An 18,328-nucleotide genomic window follows, 5' to 3' on the forward strand; every position below is an offset into this window, starting at 1 on the left:
CAGCTGGTGACTTTAAAGCAACACAGGGGATAATTTCTCTTGATTCCCACTGTGCCAGTATATCTGAAAACTCTCCCTGACATTTCCAGGAGTGCCAGTGTCACAGAGGACCTGAATCTGCGGCCTCTGAGGACAGACTCCTTGGTATGCTCAGGAGAGATTGTTCTCATGGCAGCCGCGTTTTTCAGGACTTAGGATTCTTTGTCTGGCCATCAACAAAAGCCCTTGGATTACTGGCGAGGCAGGCTGCACAGTGCAGCTGCGTGCGTGTACAGGCAGGTCAGAGGAATGACTGGAGCTCCGGTGGGCTAAGCAGCTCGAAAAAATGCAGTTTGGTGAGATTGCACGTTCAGGAGGCAGAGGAGGGGAGGAGAGGGGAGAGTAGGGGGACAGGTGCTGAGAGCATGGAGGGAAGCTAAATGAACCCTTCAAAATACCATACAAACTGTGTGAAATGACATGATGAGTTTTATCATATCTACAACAGAAGAAGATATTGATTAAAGCAAAAGCTTCCACAATCACACATTGAATTATCTGACCCCACTTTCCACTACACACACACACACACAGGCCTAACTATACCTGAGAAGCACATTCCATTTTGCAGGTCAACAACAACACAGAGGGATTACTGGGACCGCCTCCCTGCATTCAGCCAATCTGAATGCAGGGAGGCGGTCACAGGGCAGCCACTCCACCTATCGGCACTCACCTGAGACTTTACCTGGCGGCGCTCAGGAGCCAGCTTCCCATTACCTTTCCAATACAATCCATTACTGAAGCGCATTGTGTCCCAGCAGCAGCCAAGGCGTGTATGTGTGTGTTTGGCTCCAAAGACTCAAGACAAAGACCAGGAATCATGGCCGTGGCGAATTTCCACTACATCACTCGGATGAGTAGTGGCTTTAAGGTCTATATTTTAGAGGGTAAGTCCAATAATGACTTATTTTACTTCATGACTGTGGATACTTGTACTTGTTCTGTAGATCAGTGGGATTGAGTCCCTACTATTAATATTATCTCACATTTGATTGTTAGTGATATATATGAGTAATGTAGGTATGTTCGTACCATCCTTGCAATTTTAAGTTTGTGCTTGTCTATTTCTATGTAAGTACACTCAGAGGAATGTAAAAGTGGAGTAAATACACTTGAATGTGTACATACACTTTGACAAAAAAGCCAGTTCTAATTCTGATTAAACTATTGGTGTTCTTTTTGGAGACATCTCCTTTTGTTCTACGATATCTATGATTATGCAGTTAGAAATTCATATGATCAGGTGACTGTTAAAGAAAGCACACTTAAACAATAATGTTCAACTTTTAAAATATATAATAACAATCCTGAATATATTCAGCTTCGTCATAAAGACAAGATAAATATATATGAGGACATCAACTCAGCATTATGCTTCTCTAGTCATACATACTTATTCAGGACTAAATTGTGATCCTATAAATTGTGTTGTGTCTTATTACCAGGCTGTGTTTCTGTTCCATGTCTTGTAAAATAAGACTAAACGCAGCAAAGCAGAAGGTCAGGCTGCGTATGCACTCAGCTAATAAGGAAGAAATATCTACGCCTGAGGCATTAGAAAATCAGCATAGGTGTGGTTAGAACACCCCCCCCCCCCCCCCCCTCCTCCTCAGTGGCACCCTGTGTGAAGGAGCAGCACACAGGTGTTGAACTGCTGTGTTTGGCCGTAAGGAAATGGGTATTGGAGCGAGCAGCTAAAGACACTGTTGACAACTTTTCCCTTTGTATTATAATTCACAGCCGATCACCCACTGTTTCAGCTCTATCAAGTGGGAGATGTCGGTGTGAGGAGATGTTATCCAGCATTGAATGGACGATTTGAATTTAAATGACTCCTCAAATCGATTTGGATTCTCAAGTGTGAACTGAGCATACAGTCAAACAATGCTGCTGCCACTACATCTCCAGACAGTGCTCAGTGTTTGGACTGTATGCATGACTGTTTTGAACATGTGTGTGTGTGTGTTGATGTGAGGCAGAGGCCACACCTGGTTTGGGCTATTCCCATTGTTGTGCGTAGAAGGTGAAAGACCAACATTTGTATAAAAAGAAACAGTGCTTGTGAGACCAACTTCGTGGACTAGAATGTAACGCATATGTCACTCATTCAGCCCATCGCTGACATCACCAGCTTCTTTTTCGATGTGTTTCAACTTGTGCACTTGGAAGAATCCACAGAGTGTCTTTGTGTGTTCACCTCGATGGACCTTTCACAGACGGGTGCCGCCCAAATCAGGGTCAATCTGTGAGCCTAAAGCCATTAGATGTGCCGCATCTCATGATAACAATACGTGCCTGCTGTGCCCATTCGTCCATGTGATAGGGCTGAATGCCAACATTATGCAAAAAAACAACGTTTACCGTTAGCAGTGAATCAGCTGTGCTGCTTTGTAACCTTCACTGATCAGGTAAATCAAGTTCTACAGCTTAACGGAGTTTACAATTAACGGTGACAAAAATATTTTCCCATGAAAAGCAGTCATGCAAGTTGATGTCCTGGATCACAACAAGCAGTTACTCATCCCTGAGTGTCACACACCGTCATCAATGTAGTAAATTCATCAGTGCCAGTAAACGACTGATTTAAAAAAAAAAGAAGAAAGTATTAAATTGTTCTACCTGTGGTAATGGTTGTGTTTATGCATCATATTCTAATCCTGCACTTTCCTTTTGTTTATCAGGTCAGCCCCACCTTAGAAGTGAAGACAGGTACAGACACATGACGAATGACCGGGTTCGAGGCCCAACAGTGTATCCAGTCAAACGCAAGCGCAGCCATGAGAGAGGTCTCACACTGGAGGAAAGGTTGGTGAATGTGGCTTATTTATGATCATATTTCAATACTGAAAAATAACGCTGATCAGAAACAATTTCTGTCAATGAGATGTGACCATTCTCTGATGATCTACTTTTCCAGGCGGGAGAGAGTGCTCAGCAGAAACAGTAGCAAAGTGGCCCAGAGAACAGCACCAGCACCGGCCGTGTTTAACAGCCCACAGAGCCCAACATCCACCTGGAGTCCGACGCCCAGTCCCCTGCCCGCCCACATGTACTACGCCCCCATCATGGACGAACCTCTCGCCCTCATCAAGAAACCAAGAAAAGACCCAGAAAACACAGAGGAGAAGTCTCCAAGCAGCGCCACCACTCAAATCCAGGTAATTCATCGGGGAAATCTGTGTCTGCTTGTGTCCTCAAAACAGCCATGTGATATTTCTAAGGGGAAAAGGATGCTTGGTCTGTCAGGGCCCTGTGAAGAGTGGGTTTTACTGTATGACCCTTTGTGTAGCTGCAGGCTACCCACAGCAGTGGTACATCTCCCCAATCTGCAGTCAGTGAATCCATAACTCCACAGTCATTCCCCTTCCAAGTGGAGGGCGCGCAGGCCTCAGCTTGTCCGAGCTATGCTATCCAGCCGGATTCAGGGAGAAAATGTGAGCAATGGAGGGAGGAATGTCATCAACAAGACCAAACAGACAGCTCCTCTTTGACCTGTTTATGCCGCCACACTGGGAGTGATCTCACCCTCATGGCCAAATCCAACCAGTTGAATTGGTTTTTTTAAAATCATTTTCCCATTCGTTTTCTAACTGAACTTGGTGTGTTGTTTTTCCTGAACGTGCAGTCAGGTTTAGCAAGCTAAGTTTGTGAGATGAAAAGAAAAAAAGAAAAGAAAGCTTATTGTTTTCCTGTGATTAGGTAATAATGTGATTAATAACCCATCTCTTTTATCTTGTCTTATCAGATGCGTCCCTCTGTGATCACTTGTGTGTCTTCATTAAGAAACCCCTCCGGCAGGTCTGAGGTCCACAGGAGCCACACATCAGGTCAGTCTCACGCTCTTTCGAAAGAGCTCCTTCTCCAGACGGTCACTCCCTCATCGTCACACACATCCGCTCACTTTCACTGACTCACTGAGGCGTGTGTTTGACGCTCTGTCGCTTATCCTCTCTTCTCCAGGTGCTTCCAAGAGCAGCTACGATCACGTGGTCGAGGAGCATTTCCAGAGGAGCCTGGGCATGAACTACCAGAAAGCCCGCTCCCAGCAGCTCTCCATCAGCGTGTCTGTCGACGACCACTTCGCCAAGGCCTTGGGAGACAAGTGGCTGCAGATCAAATCCAAGTCCTCCTCCTGCTCCTCCACACCTCCCAGCAGTCCGAGTGTCACCCACTCCCCAGCCCACAGCCACAGCCCCAATCAGTCCCGCAAAGAGTCCGCCAGCAGCTCGTCGCCAACCTCCAGCCGCTGGTCCATCAACTAGAGCAAATATGACCCATGACACCGGGAGGAAAGTGGACTTTCAACATTTCACTGCGTGCAGCTCTGCTTCTCGAGCGATGGAAAAGCCCGAGCTAGTGTAGAGAGGGCAGGCTAACAGATGCAGGGGCGCTAGTGCAACCTTGGGCCTGTGTGTCCAAATGCTTAAGACACTCTGACACAGACAGATGTAGCATGAAACCTTTTTGTTTTGTTACATTTTGATCCTCTGCTTGTCGATAGCATCTCAATACCTGAGATACTTTAGATGGTGATGTGGGGTGATTGAGAAATCAGCCAATTAATCCTTTACATTTCTTTGTGTCATTCTTTAAATGCCACAGTTTCATTGTATTATATTTATATTCTGATACACGTGGGCTCTTTATAGTCTGAAGGACTAATGCTTCAATGACCTATCTGCTGTATAATATCATGATTGTAAGCTGTACATAAAGCAAAGCCTTTTTAAAAGACAGTAAACAATAAAAATCTTAAAAATACTTTTAATTTGTTTGTCATTCGTAAAAATGAATATTTGTACAGTGTCAACTGATAAAACTGTCAAAAGAAACATTGGAAAACGAGAGAAAATTTTATTATAATTGTAAGAATTATTCACAAAACACTTACACTTTGTTCGGAACTAGGCTTGTGGTGCACCAGACAGACTTTGAGCAGTGAGTCAGTGTGTGTCTGCAAAACGTCCGGTGCAGACATTGCATTTTACACAGAGTTGTTAAGGAAAAATTAAATGGATGCATGAGTAACACGTTTGGGACTTTTTCCCGTATACGTTTGAGGGAAAGAGAGGCTGCGTGTCCCAGCAGGCACCAGGCCTTGTGCTCTGACATTCCTGTCTCCTGAGAATATGACTCTGTAAGATCCTACAGATCCAGTTTGGCAAGGGATAGGAGGGGGGGAAGTGGGGAAGGAAGGGTTGGGCCACCGTTTGAACGAGCATGAGAACCAGCCATGCTCTTCAGTTACTTATTTACAAGTTCTGTCTTGTCTAACTCAAAAATATGATGTGCGAAATATTTTTGGGGATTTCAAAACTTTCAAAGTACAGAGTTTGTCAAATAAGTGGTTAACTGGCTGAATGTTCTGACAAGCTCAAATTCTTTGGAGGACAGTTCGAGGACATCGAGGGTGAGAATTAGGCAAATAAAGATGTTTTAACGTTAAAAATAATCAAGGTAAGGCATTAATAATGATAAACTAATGTCAGTGGATGGTTTGAGAAGAGAGGAAACCTCTCAAATTCCATTGTAAAGTAACATGAAGTTCATATGAAACGCATGTTGCAGCAAACCCATATATATAAAGGCCAATGGGGATCAAACTAGTGATTATTAATGTTTCCCTGATTAAACAGGTATTTCCACATGGAGTGTATTTCTGGCATGTGTAACCTCCAGAGGGACATTGGGGCCACCTAGAGGCTGTGACTGATTAATGGTCTCATATAAAGCACAACTCTAAGCTCGGGTCTGAAGGTGAACTTGGTAAAAATAAATACATATGTATATTGAACTGAGAACCATAAAAAACAAAGACAGAGAGAAATAGGGGGCGAAAATACCAGAAGCAGACGACAACAGGTTCATTCACAAGCTTTGAATTCCACTTCATAGAGAGTATTGTGTGTTTTTCTTGTGTTAAAAGTTGTTTGTTGTTGCTAAACAAAATATTTTATGATAACTATATGAGGAGTCTATGTTAATAATTATTAACACCAGATAAATTAGTGTTTGTATATATATATAAAACGTGCTCCGCTCTTGTGCATAAGTTTTAAATACCAGTTGGAGTATGCGGTACACAACATGACCATGAGAATGTGAAGAGGAAAACTTCTCATGCTGCTAAAAAACAGGAGCTCGCTGTCGTTTGAGACAACAGTTAATTACAATTCCCGAATACCTCAAATGCAACACAAAACAACATTTAACTCAGCTTTACTGTAGCAGTAGTAATTAAGGTTTGCATCACAAAGCAGAGGATTGGCCGAGCCCTCTGGGAAAGTGGATGCCCTTTGTCTCTTGTGTCGAAAGTAAAGTCACTGTCAACACACAAAATGGCATTTAGTAAATAATCAAAAGAACAGTTCTAATCTCATGAATGGAATGATTGTGTCGACTGGTTGTGACGGGCTCCGAAATCTAACACACTGCGCCCGAGCCCATAGGCCGCAGGTCAGTGAGGCCCTGCTCCTATTGGTTTGGTCCCAAGTTCCAGTAAGGCTCAAGTTACCAGGACTGCTACGCTACCGCTTGTCTATCAGGCAGGTTTTCCGGTTTCTCAAGAATTAGCTCCTATGTAGCAAGAACATGGTGCAACTGTGCAGGGTGAGCAAGAATGTGTAAATTACTTGCCTTTTTTATTTGCATATGGAGCTGGGAGAAACACAATTTTGCTCTGCCATGCACTTCTTGTTGTTTGGTCTGAATGACAATACAGTTCACTTGGACTAGTTAGAATAGAAGGGGCCTTATTGTTATGTGGAGGAAGACGCCTGACTACTGATGAGAAGGATTTGGCCATTTTAGTAGATTTTGATGATCAACTTGGTTTTATTCAGCACAGCAAGCAAAGTAAGACTTCTTACAAAATGTCCCAAAATTTACTTGATTGTAACTGTTCATGAATATTGAGTGCAAAAATCTAAATAAATTTTGAGTATTGTATCACGTTGTATTGTTTCTAGCTGCATTATATTGTATTGAAGAAGTGGTATCAAATATCTTTAATAAAGGCATTCTGAAAAAGATAAGTATTTAAAGTAAAGAGGCCATGAAGCAAAACATACAGAGTAAATATCACATGAAAAGGAGTTAATAACCGACAGGGCAACAACACTTTTTTTTAAATATCAGTCTCACCATCTATGTTCAAAGAAAAATGTTCCATAGTAGCACTTCAACATTTCTTCAACTAGAACTACCAGCTCGTAGTCGTACGCCTCCGCCAACCACTCAGGCTGCAGTCTCCACCCATGACTGTCTGGTAGTATATAACATATATAATGTTAGACTTTTCAGGATATTCATATAATTCCTTATTAAGTGAATTTTAAATGTACTTTAAACTGTCATAATAAGTTCATGAATTCTTGAGTTATGCCCTGTGAGGTCACACTGACAAGAGACTGCAGCCATGAATATTCATACCAGATGTCCTTAAATTTCCACAAGGCGTTCCTGATATACCACGTTGACAAAATGTAAGGTCACAGTGACCTTTGACCTCTATGATCAGATCAGGTCATCTTTGAATCCCGGTGAACATTTCTGCCAAAACGCCAGGGATTCCCTCAAGGTGAAAGGTGTTGTATTCACAAGGCCACAAACGTGTCTCACAAGGTCACAGTGACATTGACCTTTGACATCAGTTCATTAGGTTCAAAAGAAACTCTGCAATCATTCAAGTTGAAGGTGATTTGTTGCAGTAGCTATATATTTGGACCGTATAGAGGTGCATATATATATATATATACAGTATATATGACATGATCTGACTTGTGTTGGATCCCGCTGCTGTGGTTACATGTATGTGTCTGCATGGGCCTGGCACGCATCCACTCAGAGTACAAGGCAGATTGTTGATCCTCTGATTTAATTCTGGCAGCTTCCTCCACCATTCACGTTTCACTTGAACCTGTCACATGCTTTTGGAGAGGTCAAAATATTCCGCACGGTAGGCGCTTGTGCAGATTGTCACAGAACCGAAAGACATCATCATCCAGCAGGCTCCAAATAAATGAGTAATGAAGAGGAACTTATCAGCAGATCTGGAGGCACTGTAGCATTTCAGAGACGACTCAGTTCTGCTGACGCCGAAGGCTGCATGACACTCCAGTGGAGTTTCTCTGGAAAGTGACTACACATGGGGAATAACAGGTTGATCAGTAACGCGATTTGAGGCTGTTCACGTTCTGCTCGGCCACACTTGCTAAATGAGCTACACACCCTATAGGTGACTCGCCATAGTTTCACCTTTAGTGCAGTGTGAGCATATTGTACTAATGAACTAATTTATTTATTCATCTAGTTGTGGCTGACATGATTTTACATCAATAGGTTTAAATAAATAAAGCAGTGAACCAGCATAAGACTATTGTATTGGACAATACACTCTTCTCTTGGCATTGGGGTGCATGAAATATTGCGTTTGGCCACTAGATAGCACTAGAGTAGAGGCCATAGTTTTTATTCAAATAAAAATATCATTGAGGGGGTCTTTGTTTATCACAGAGCTCCTCAGTAATAGATGTTGACCATTGTTTGTAGATATTCATAGTCAAACTATACATAGTATCCAGAAATATAACACTGATTATATAACAATAATAAAACCTTGATTACAATAAACACACCAAGTCCTGAAATATTTCTCATGTTTCTTCAGTAAACAGAAAGAAAAGTTATATTTTGACAAAACAATAGATAGTTGTGCTTCTCCATGGTGACAAAGAAAACATCATTTGAGGATTTGGGGTTCATCTACTGTAAAGCAACATAATCCCAGACAACCGTAATTATTTTCCCCCTCTGTCAACACATAAGCTAAACATTAGCTTTAGGCTGTGGTGGTCTCATGACCGGTCTGCAGAGGCGTGTTCTCACCTGGCTTGTTATATAAAGCAACCAGTACTAAGGCTGGACTCCACACGGTGCAGGCTACTGGACTCCCAGTCTCCTCTGACGGACAGCTGCTGGTATCATCCTCTCCCTCTCTCTCTCTCACACACACACACGCACACACACACACACACACGCACACACACATACACACACACACACACAAACTTGACTGCTGCTGCTGCTTCTCTTGGTTCACAGTCTGACCGCAGGACACACACACTCTCCCTCTGGCCTCACATGTGAGTATATTTTCTCTGTCTTTCTTTCACTTTTGTTCCTTTTGTTGTGTTGTCACTCCTCAATCTGAATTATGCAAGAGCAGTTAAACAGATTAACATGCGGTTATTTTCTATACTGATGCTGAATTGGCCCACACTGACTTAACTGCTGACTGTCCATAATAGGCCTCTTATTCACAGCTCTAAAGCACCTCCTTTTGAAGCCGTACGTGGATTTATTTGTGATTTTCACCATATTACAGGAAGTTTTAGAGGCTTTTTTTTTATTGTTCTGTAACTCTCTCTGTGCACCAGATGAAAGTTGAGGGAAAGTATAACTCTGACACATAAGACAAGGCTTTAAGACATGAGAATCAAGTGGAAGATTTTACTTTTTAAGTATTACATATCACTGGTGTAAAATCTTAGGGAAATCCTATTAAAATTCTCCAGGAGATTAAGCACTTAAAAGTGTGGTGAAGTTACTGTGAAGTCTGCAGCTTAAATCCAATATGAGTATGTTGAAATCACACATTTAACACCTCTTAGACTGTATTTCTAATGCGGGGCATACTGACATTTGTAACACCTGTAAACTAGTGATGGAAGGTATATAGAATCCTCTTCCTGTTACTGTAGTTAGAACTAATTTAATGATTGGACCAAAAAGAAGAAATACTACAGCTCCTTAGTTCAGACCCTGACTCCATCTCATGTCATGATTAACTCCACAGCCTCCTGTTGAGACAGATGACTCCCCAGCTACAGCAATTCAATGCCAGACTATAGCTCACAGCCGTAATGATGTAAAACTGATATAAAACACTTCATCATCTCAACTTCCCTCTGCCACCGCTCAATAAATCATCTGTTGTTTGTTCCTCTCAGTTAGTTTTTGTGTGACTGAACTTTGCCCTTTTGTTGTGGACATAGTGTATGAGGAATATTAACCAGTAACTCACTTTGTTTCCACAGTGTGTATCCTCAGAGGCTGCCTGTCACAATGGTTCCCTCCCTTATCTCTATGATCTTTCATTTTATGATGAAGCCTGCAGACAGACCCAGTATACCTAGCTAGCAATAGATTTTAATTCCTCCCATAAGCTCTTTGAGACGTGGACTAAGGAGTTACTTAATCCTTTTTCTGGTCAAAATTTAATTACAACCTCATAGGTCACCCATTAATTTGAAACCGGTTTAATTAAAAGAAACTATAAAAAAATGGATACAACTACACTAGCAACCCTGGCTGCTGCCGCCACTGTGGCTGTGGCCACGCAGACGGACATGTCAGGCTACCTGTGGCTCGTGGTGGTCGGCTTCATCATCGCCTTCGTCCTGGCTTTCTCCGTGGGGGCAAACGACGTGGCCAATTCCTTTGGCACAGCAGTGGGCTCTGGGGTGGTCACCCTGCGCCAGGCCTGCATCCTGGCCAGTATCTTTGAGACGGTGGGCTCAGTGCTGCTGGGGGCCAAAGTCAGCGAGACCATCCGGAATGGCATCATTGATGTGCAGATGTACAACGGCTCAGAGCATGTCCTGATGGCGGGATCTATAAGTGCAATGTTTGGTAAGCTGTATGTATGTATGTTTATATATATATATAAATTCTATCAGTGCATTTTCAGGTTGTGAGCTCAGGCCTCCATCATGTTTTTGTGCCACAGGCTCTGCTGTTTGGCAGCTGGCTGCTTCGTTCCTGAAGCTCCCCATTTCTGGAACCCACTGTATTGTTGGAGCTACAATTGGTTTCTCCATGGTGGCCAGAGGTCACCAAGGGGTCAAATGGATGGAGTTACTGCGCATTGGTGAATATATTAGTTTTCCTGTTCATTTGAAAACAAGTATGTGTTGAATCTGAAATAGAAGTGAAGCTAAAATCGGATTAAATGTCTTTTGCTGTATCCAAAGTGTTGTCCTGGTTCCTGTCACCTCTGCTGTCGGGCATCATGTCAGCTATTCTCTTCTACTTCATTCGGAGATTCATTCTGAACAAGGTGAGATATTTCTATCCAGTTAACGTGGTTAATAAGAGTACAGCAGTTTGAAGTTACAGTCGCTAAAATATGTTTTCAGATCCAGTAGCCAACCAAAGTATACAAATACACAAGTACAAGTAGAGGACATTCACTAAAGATTATACTTTAACAGTACAGAAATGCCATTATCAAATGGTACTTAATGCATCAAAAGAAAAATACTTATGTCCAAAAACTATGTCCAAAAATGTCTCCGATATAAAATATCTTGCATATTTTGAATACTGCTGCATCAGTGCTTAAATAAGATTTTACTTCTGTATTTAATGGTAGTCCAGTGATTCTTAACTTGGACTTCTGTATATTTTTCACTTCATGTGAAGTATTGAAAAACTTAATTCTTTGGCAATTGTTGAAAAAATGATTTATTGATTGGATGAAAACTGATTTCTCCAGGCCGACCCCTGTACCAAACGGCCTCAGAGCTCTCCCCCGTCTTCTACGGCATCACCATGGGCATCAACCTGTTCTCCATCATGTTTACTGGAGCACCAAGTGAGTATGACGTCCACTCACCTGTTCTTCTTTGGGCTCTCGCTCACTGCACTTAGACAGCAGCGGCTGAAATCCCTGACAGTCTTCCCAGGACAAAAGTAGGTGGAGAAAATAAGTGAGGAAACGTTTCACAAATGTTTGAAACCAATCTCCGGCATTAGAGCTTTAATTCTTCAACTAAAATAATTTTTCCTCTGGAAGTCATTTCTTGTATTGTGATTAAAACCAAATCTTAAAAGACCACGGAGACAATACTTTAAAAACAGGTTAAAGAAAATTATGGCATTTTTATACCTACTACACAAGTTGGATGCAGCTATATACCGTTTGTCCTTTTGTTTGTGGTTTAACTTCTGTTGTCCACAAGACCAATCAGGTAAGCTGTATCTGCAAGACGGCAATTTAATACTGTCGTGGTAACTTGAGTGAATTCTGGCAGTTGCAGCACTTTAGCTATTCTGTGAAGGAAGAAAAGAAAAGTGAAATATTACACGTGTGCTGAACACCGTGTACTGTGAGCATTTTATCATTATGCTGCAAGACTGGACTGTTTCTCACAATCTGATTGGTCTCTCTCATGGTACTGCTATCTACATGAACATATTGAGAGACAGGATCCAGGAGTTGTGGTTTGAAAATGGTAAAGATCTGTCTTATTTTTATTTTCTCTATTTGAAATTATAAAAAGATACATATTAATTGTTGCTGTGCTTTTCTATTTAACTAAGCCTAAGTGTAAATTAATGCATCAGTCATGACATGTTCTTTCTTTCACTGGAAAGGACCAGATGGACGTTCTGATGAATAAATGAAAGAAACAGTTCAGTTACTGTTTGTCCTTATCTCAGACACAATTCTGTCTCATGTCCCTTTCTTGTGTGCGCAGTGCTGGGTTTTGACAAAGTGCCATGGTGGGGGCACACTGTGCATTTCTTTTGGCTGTGCCTGTCTCACTGCTCTGATAGTTTGGTTTGTCGTCTGTCCTCGCCTCAAGAAGAAAATCAACGTGAGTAAATCTTATACTTATATACGGACATTAACAAATATTACTTAGTTTGATATATTTTGGAGTCCAAAAGCATTTTTGTGGCGAATAGGATTTTGGGAGTTTAATTAGCAAAAACCAGCTGGTGTAACCCCCCGTCTGCCATGTGGACATACTCACTCACTATTACTATAATGTACTTCAGGAGAAATCGCTCCTGCTCCATGTCAAACTCCACTAATGGAGAAGAACTCCTGCAAACCTGCACAAGCACAGCAGCCATCAATCCCACATGTGCCTCAACCCCAGACCCCCCCCACCAGACACTCAAGCGGTGGCGTTCAAACTTGGAGGTTCAGAGGATACTGATCTGGACAACAATGACATGGAAACCAAAGACCTGGATCTCGGCGGGGGTGAGGAACGAATGTCTTGTTGTTATAGTCATGGAAGTATCACAAATAATTCAGATTGTATAGTAAACATATGATTTTCCAAGGTCTGAACGGCAACGTTGGCCCCATGGTGATCACTGATCCTCACAGCGGACGCTCTCACACCATCCAAAAGGACTCGGGGCCTGTACAAAGACCTGCTCCACAAGCTCCACGTGGCCAAAGTGGGTGACTGCATCGGTGACAGTGACACAGAGGAGCGGCCCATCAGGAGGAACAACAGCTACACCTCTTACACGATGGCCATCTACGGCATCCAAGGAGAGCCTAAACCCAAGGAACTCGACGGTGGGCTTCAGAGAAGGCCGAGGGTGGACAGCTACAGCAGCTACAGCTCAGCAGTGACTTGCGGGAGCACAGTGCAGGAAGGGAATGTGACCAAGGAGGCTGGCTTGGTCCCCGCTGAGGAGGAGGATGAGCTGGAGGTGGACCAACCAGCTGTCCTCGCTGCTTTTCCAGTTCCTGCAGATCCTCACCGCATGTTTTGGCTCCTTTGCTCATGGGGGGAATGATGTCAGGTAGATGTCTGTTATTTAAATTTGTATGTGAGCGATGATCATTCAGGAGATTCACATTTACACATTTTCATCTGTAGCAATGCAATCGGCCCCATTGGTGGCTCTCTGGCTGCTGTATGACAGCGGCTCTGTGGTGTCCAACACACCCACACCCATCTGGCTGCTTCTGTATGGAGGAGTGGGCATCGTCGCCGGTCTGTGGGTGTGGGGCCGCAGGGTGATCCAGACCATGGGCAAGGACCTTACCCCTATTACCCCCTCCAGGTACGCCACATCCACATCACCTATAACAGCCCCAAAAAATCTGATACACATGATAGATAAAACAGGAGTATTTCTTTCTTCCACTGTAGTGGTTTCAGCATCGAACTATCTTCAGCGATCACGGTCGTTGTGGCCTCCAACATTGGTCTTCCTATCAGCACAACGCATTGCAAGGTAAGCCTCAACCTGACAGAGACATGTCAAACTCAGAAGCAGGATCAGCATATTTATTTATATTGTATTTGTAATGAACACAGGTGGGATCTGTGGTGGCCGTGGGATGGCTGCGCTCCAGGAACGCCGTGGACTGGCGTCTGTTCAGGAACATCTTCATCGCCTGGTTTGTCACGGTTCCTATCTCGGGCCTGATCAGCGCTGCCATCATGGCTCTCTTCACATATGTTATCCTGTGAGTTCTCTCCGGGTCACTTCAGCTGACAGAGCCGAGCTCGTCTGAAGGACCGATGAAACCGCACCAATGAACAGGTTCCATCTGGTCTCTGTCAGAGATGTATATTTGATCATTCAAGGTCATTTCAAGGTCAAGCCAGTGAGATTATATCATAATGTTGGAGGATAAAATCCACTATCCAAAGTCTTTCATACTGTGTATCCCTTTGTACATTTGTATAAAAACCATATCTTTTAAAAATCAAATAATTCAAATGACAGTTATGTTCTATGTTTATGTATTTGGATATAATAAAACAAGGCGCTGCTTGATTTTAAGAGGTTTCAGTGTACTTTATTTATTAACATTTCCATTATATAAACGCATTTAAATATAAAAAGCGTCGATCCTGCATCACATCTGGGGCCACCACCATCGTCGTAAAGCCACTGATCAACAGTTGTGGTTCAATAATGTAAACATCTTATTTCAGTGGTAATTTCCAAAAAGATTCAAGACAAAGAAATTGAATGAAGAGTGAAATCTGCTCATTGAATCGATTTTAAATCTCATTTTAATCTCCTTGTCTGCCGGGTTTGCTTTTAAAAGTTCTTCTATCACAAGTAGTGACGGCTTCATTGTGACATATCAGAATAAAACTGATGAGTCACATTGTCATTTACACAGAAGAGATAAATCTAATGTGCATTGTTCTGATCAAATCGCCACTCAATAGAAAACAGCTCCCTTTCTCACAGCTCCCTTTCTCACCTGCAGTAGCTTTGTAGTGGCAAAATTGTAAATAGTTGGATTTTAAATTGAACAATTATTGCCGATTAGTTCAATATTAAGTAGGTTCAATTCATATTGATCAATATGTTGAGGTCTTTTTCCCTCACTTTGCAATAACCTCTAACTCTGAAGAGCTGGATCCCACAGTAACGTCTCCAAAGATGAACACAAGCTCACAGTTGAGATGAGCTTTGCTGTAGGAACACCGAAGAGACACATGGTGGCGATGTTCTAAAGGTATCTGCTGTCACTGGTAGGATTAGAAGCGAACGTGCCCTATCACTGCCTCTCTTGTGACTTGCCAATTTTTAAACATACTCCTTTTGATGATTCTCTTCAAACCGGATCCTCTACTCCTCCACATATCTAACATCTGACAGACTGTTCTGAGATCAACCTTAACTTGCTTTATGTGTCCCGTGAATATCTGCTGCTCTAGGTTTACCTTTACTTTACAACGTTATACGGGTTCATAGATTTATTTTATAATCAAAGCTTTTTGAAAACTTCTCATTGGCTGGATTCATGTATTACAGGTACATCTATATTTTCAATGTAGATGGGAGAGATTATTAGCTCTACTACACTTTGAAAATTATATTATACAGTAACACATAATATTTTGTGCAATTAGTAGGCAAGCCTTGAACTACAGGTAGACAACAAGTAGGCTTAAAAGCCTTTAGAATAAATGTAATGATGTATTTTTATATTAATCAATCTTAATTTGTATAGCACTGATCATACAACTAATTTAACTACCTTACAGGATGAAACACTCCCTCCTACTCTGTCCCTACACAGTGCAGAACAATATTAACAGGAAGTGAGGAAATCCTCAGTTGAGTCTCATTAATCTTAAATGAGGAAACACCAAAGACAAGTAAACAAAGAAAGGCAAAATGATGAAGATAGAAATACAACACAAAAAAAACGAGGAAAAGCTAAAGATAAAATGATTAAGAATGAATAAAAATTAGATAAAAGAATAATAAAGAGATCCAGATCTGACAGTAAACAATATTTTTACAGTTGATAACAATAATTTGACAGTTGACATTACATAATGACTAATCCCATCAGAGCCTCTTAGAGTAATTATAGACCCACAAGGGATGGAGGAGAGAAGCTCTTCCAGCTGATGTCAACAGATGCCTGCAACTGACAGATGATTGGCAGGTGTATTTATTGGGAGGTATATAAAATCATGATAAATCCAACTGGAAGGACAATCAGGGAGAATTATTCTCTCATTGGAGTTTATTCATTCTCAGGATTTCCAAAATGTTTCCTATCCTTTGCAGGTGCGATATTTTAGCAGCAGATGGGGCTTTTTTCTTATAGAACGTTGATATTAACCTGAGATAAACAAAGGCAAACCTCGATGTTTCCACGAATCAATAAGCGTAAGCATCCATATCCCTCATCCATGAATTCATCTATGACATACTCATTCAGACATTTATCCCTGTTTGCATTAAAAACATCGGCCAATGGTCGGATTCATTGGACAGCATCCCTACACTGAATATATGACATAGACCAGCACTACATGGAAAAAAATCAAACAGAACTATCTACATATAAAACAAAGGTCATTGGCAAACTACAAACATCCAAATGTGCAGGTATACTTACATTCATCACTAGTCTATCCAACCTGGAGCGTCTGCTTCTTAGAAAGCCTTACATTTTTAAGTAAAGGCTTCCACAGTTGTTTTTTAATACAGTGCTGAAAAGAGGTATGACAGAGGCACATGAACTCGATCCTCACACAGCTTCAGCTCCTATGAAAAGTAAGCACGTGCTCTTTTAGCTAATCTGTGAACCCATTAGCATTGTCTCTGTCTGCGTCATCTGAAAAGTTCATGCTGCAACTTGTACTGCCCTGGCAATGTTGGCGCCCTAGACGAGATTTCAAATTGGCGCCCCCCAACATACACACGCAAACTATCATGCATCCCTTTCAGTTCTTTTTTTAAAATCCATTCCCACATTTCGTAATTCATATTTGGCCTCCAGAAAGTTAGTACATATATGCACAGACAAGTGATAGGAATCTGAAGCTGTTTTTCAAGACATAGCACACCTACACTTTGACAAGTGCATGTTTTATTTAAACTATTTCAGATAATTGAATGTCTACTGATGCATGTTGAAATGATTTAATTCTTTGCTTTTGGTTTTTAAGCTATATTAGGATTAAGGTGTAATCAGAGACAGAATTTCTGTTTGAGAAGGAAATTCTCTTCTTCTAACATTAATGGTTTATCTAAATTCTTCTAATAGTGGAGGAAATAACAGCAATATTTTGGGGAAATCGTTCAAATGGTGATACAAGCGTGAAATTTCGTACAAATCATCTTTGAAGGTCACTCTTCGATTTAAGAATCGAGGCACTCGAAAATAAAAAATGGCCACCATTTATTTCAAGATGGCCACCATGGTTAGACTGATTTTGCATTTCAGCATAATCTTTGCCTATACTTTGTAGATGTCAATAATATCGGACTCCCATAGTATGTTTTTGAAAATTTTCAAACAGGCGTTACCAGTTATAACCATCTGAAACATTTCTAAAACATGTCATAGGCTAACTGTGTTATAGGTCACGGGGAAAACTACGTAAAGTTTAGGGTTAATTAGAGGGATAGAGATATTTGGGGGATATACAGTATAGGAGAACAGTAAAAATAGTAGCTAGATTTGTGTGATTGGCTGTCTGGTACTATATAAGGAGAAGCACCCTCTGTTCTCATTCCATATACAAACCAACCTTTAAGCTATGTGTAGAGGACAGTAAAAATAGTGGCTAGATATGTCGCTATAGTTGCTTTTTTGCACTGTAGCATGTGACATTTCAAACCCAAACCTCAATAGTCTCTAGATTTGTTCGCTAGTCACATCGAAAAAGACTAGAATGAACGAACAATTTGATTGGCTGTCTGGTACTATATAAGGAGGAGAGCTTCCCTCTGTTCTCATTCCATATACAAACCAACCTTTAAGCTATGTGTAGAGGACATAGCAATAGGTCTGGAGAAGCTGTGGATTGCTTTTGGTCAGGGAGCCCATTCACGATGGATTCCAATCCATGACATCATTTCAACAATTGGGCCAGAAAGATCCAGTGGCCTACTGTAATGGAAAATATCACTGACCAGTGTCTAAGGTATTGGAAATCCCCTTACTAGGTGTCTCACTGCTGTGATACTGTCTACCTGA

The 18,328-nt window shown here is 41.6% G+C and overlaps 2 protein-coding genes across 2 annotated transcripts; both read left to right on the forward strand.

Moving 5' to 3' along the window:
- Positions 1-716: 716 nt before the first annotated feature.
- Positions 717-4,803, forward strand: vgll4l (vestigial like 4 like). Its single transcript, XM_053420916.1, has 5 exons — positions 717-929; positions 2,724-2,847; positions 2,960-3,200; positions 3,788-3,869; positions 4,003-4,803. The coding sequence occupies exons 1-5, from the start codon at positions 818-820 to the stop codon at positions 4,302-4,304; spliced, it is 861 nt and encodes a 286-aa protein (XP_053276891.1). The 5' UTR covers positions 717-817; the 3' UTR covers positions 4,305-4,803.
- Positions 4,804-8,956: 4,153 nt separating this feature from the next.
- On the forward strand, positions 8,957-14,632 carry slc20a1a (solute carrier family 20 member 1a). Its single transcript, XM_053420922.1, is given in 17 exon segments — positions 8,957-9,185; positions 10,140-10,734; positions 10,832-10,972; positions 11,076-11,166; positions 11,606-11,633; positions 11,635-11,698; positions 12,585-12,613; positions 12,615-12,708; positions 12,889-12,970; positions 12,972-13,099; positions 13,183-13,259; positions 13,261-13,581; positions 13,583-13,656; positions 13,734-13,746; positions 13,748-13,920; positions 14,010-14,094; positions 14,178-14,632. Coding segments are annotated over 16 exon segments (1,905 nt in total). The 5' UTR covers positions 8,957-9,185; positions 10,140-10,385; the 3' UTR covers positions 14,334-14,632.
- Positions 14,633-18,328: the final 3,696 nt, after the last annotated feature.

Source organism: Pleuronectes platessa, chromosome 4 (genome assembly GCF_947347685.1).
Source record: "Pleuronectes platessa chromosome 4, fPlePla1.1, whole genome shotgun sequence".
Taxonomy (NCBI): domain Eukaryota; kingdom Metazoa; phylum Chordata; class Actinopteri; order Pleuronectiformes; family Pleuronectidae; genus Pleuronectes; species Pleuronectes platessa.

Bases quoted from the DNA above. Each gene is read 5' to 3' on its own strand.
- vgll4l (XM_053420916.1), top strand. From the start codon at position 818: ATGTGTGTGTTTGGCTCCAAAGACTCAAGACAAAGACCAGGAATCATG. The intron at 2,848-2,959 runs GTTGGTGAATGT...CTACTTTTCCAG, and splicing joins GGTCTCACACTGGAGGAAAG to GCGGGAGAGAGTGCTCAGCA. The intron at 3,201-3,787 runs GTAATTCATCGG...TTGTCTTATCAG, and splicing joins GCGCCACCACTCAAATCCAG to ATGCGTCCCTCTGTGATCAC.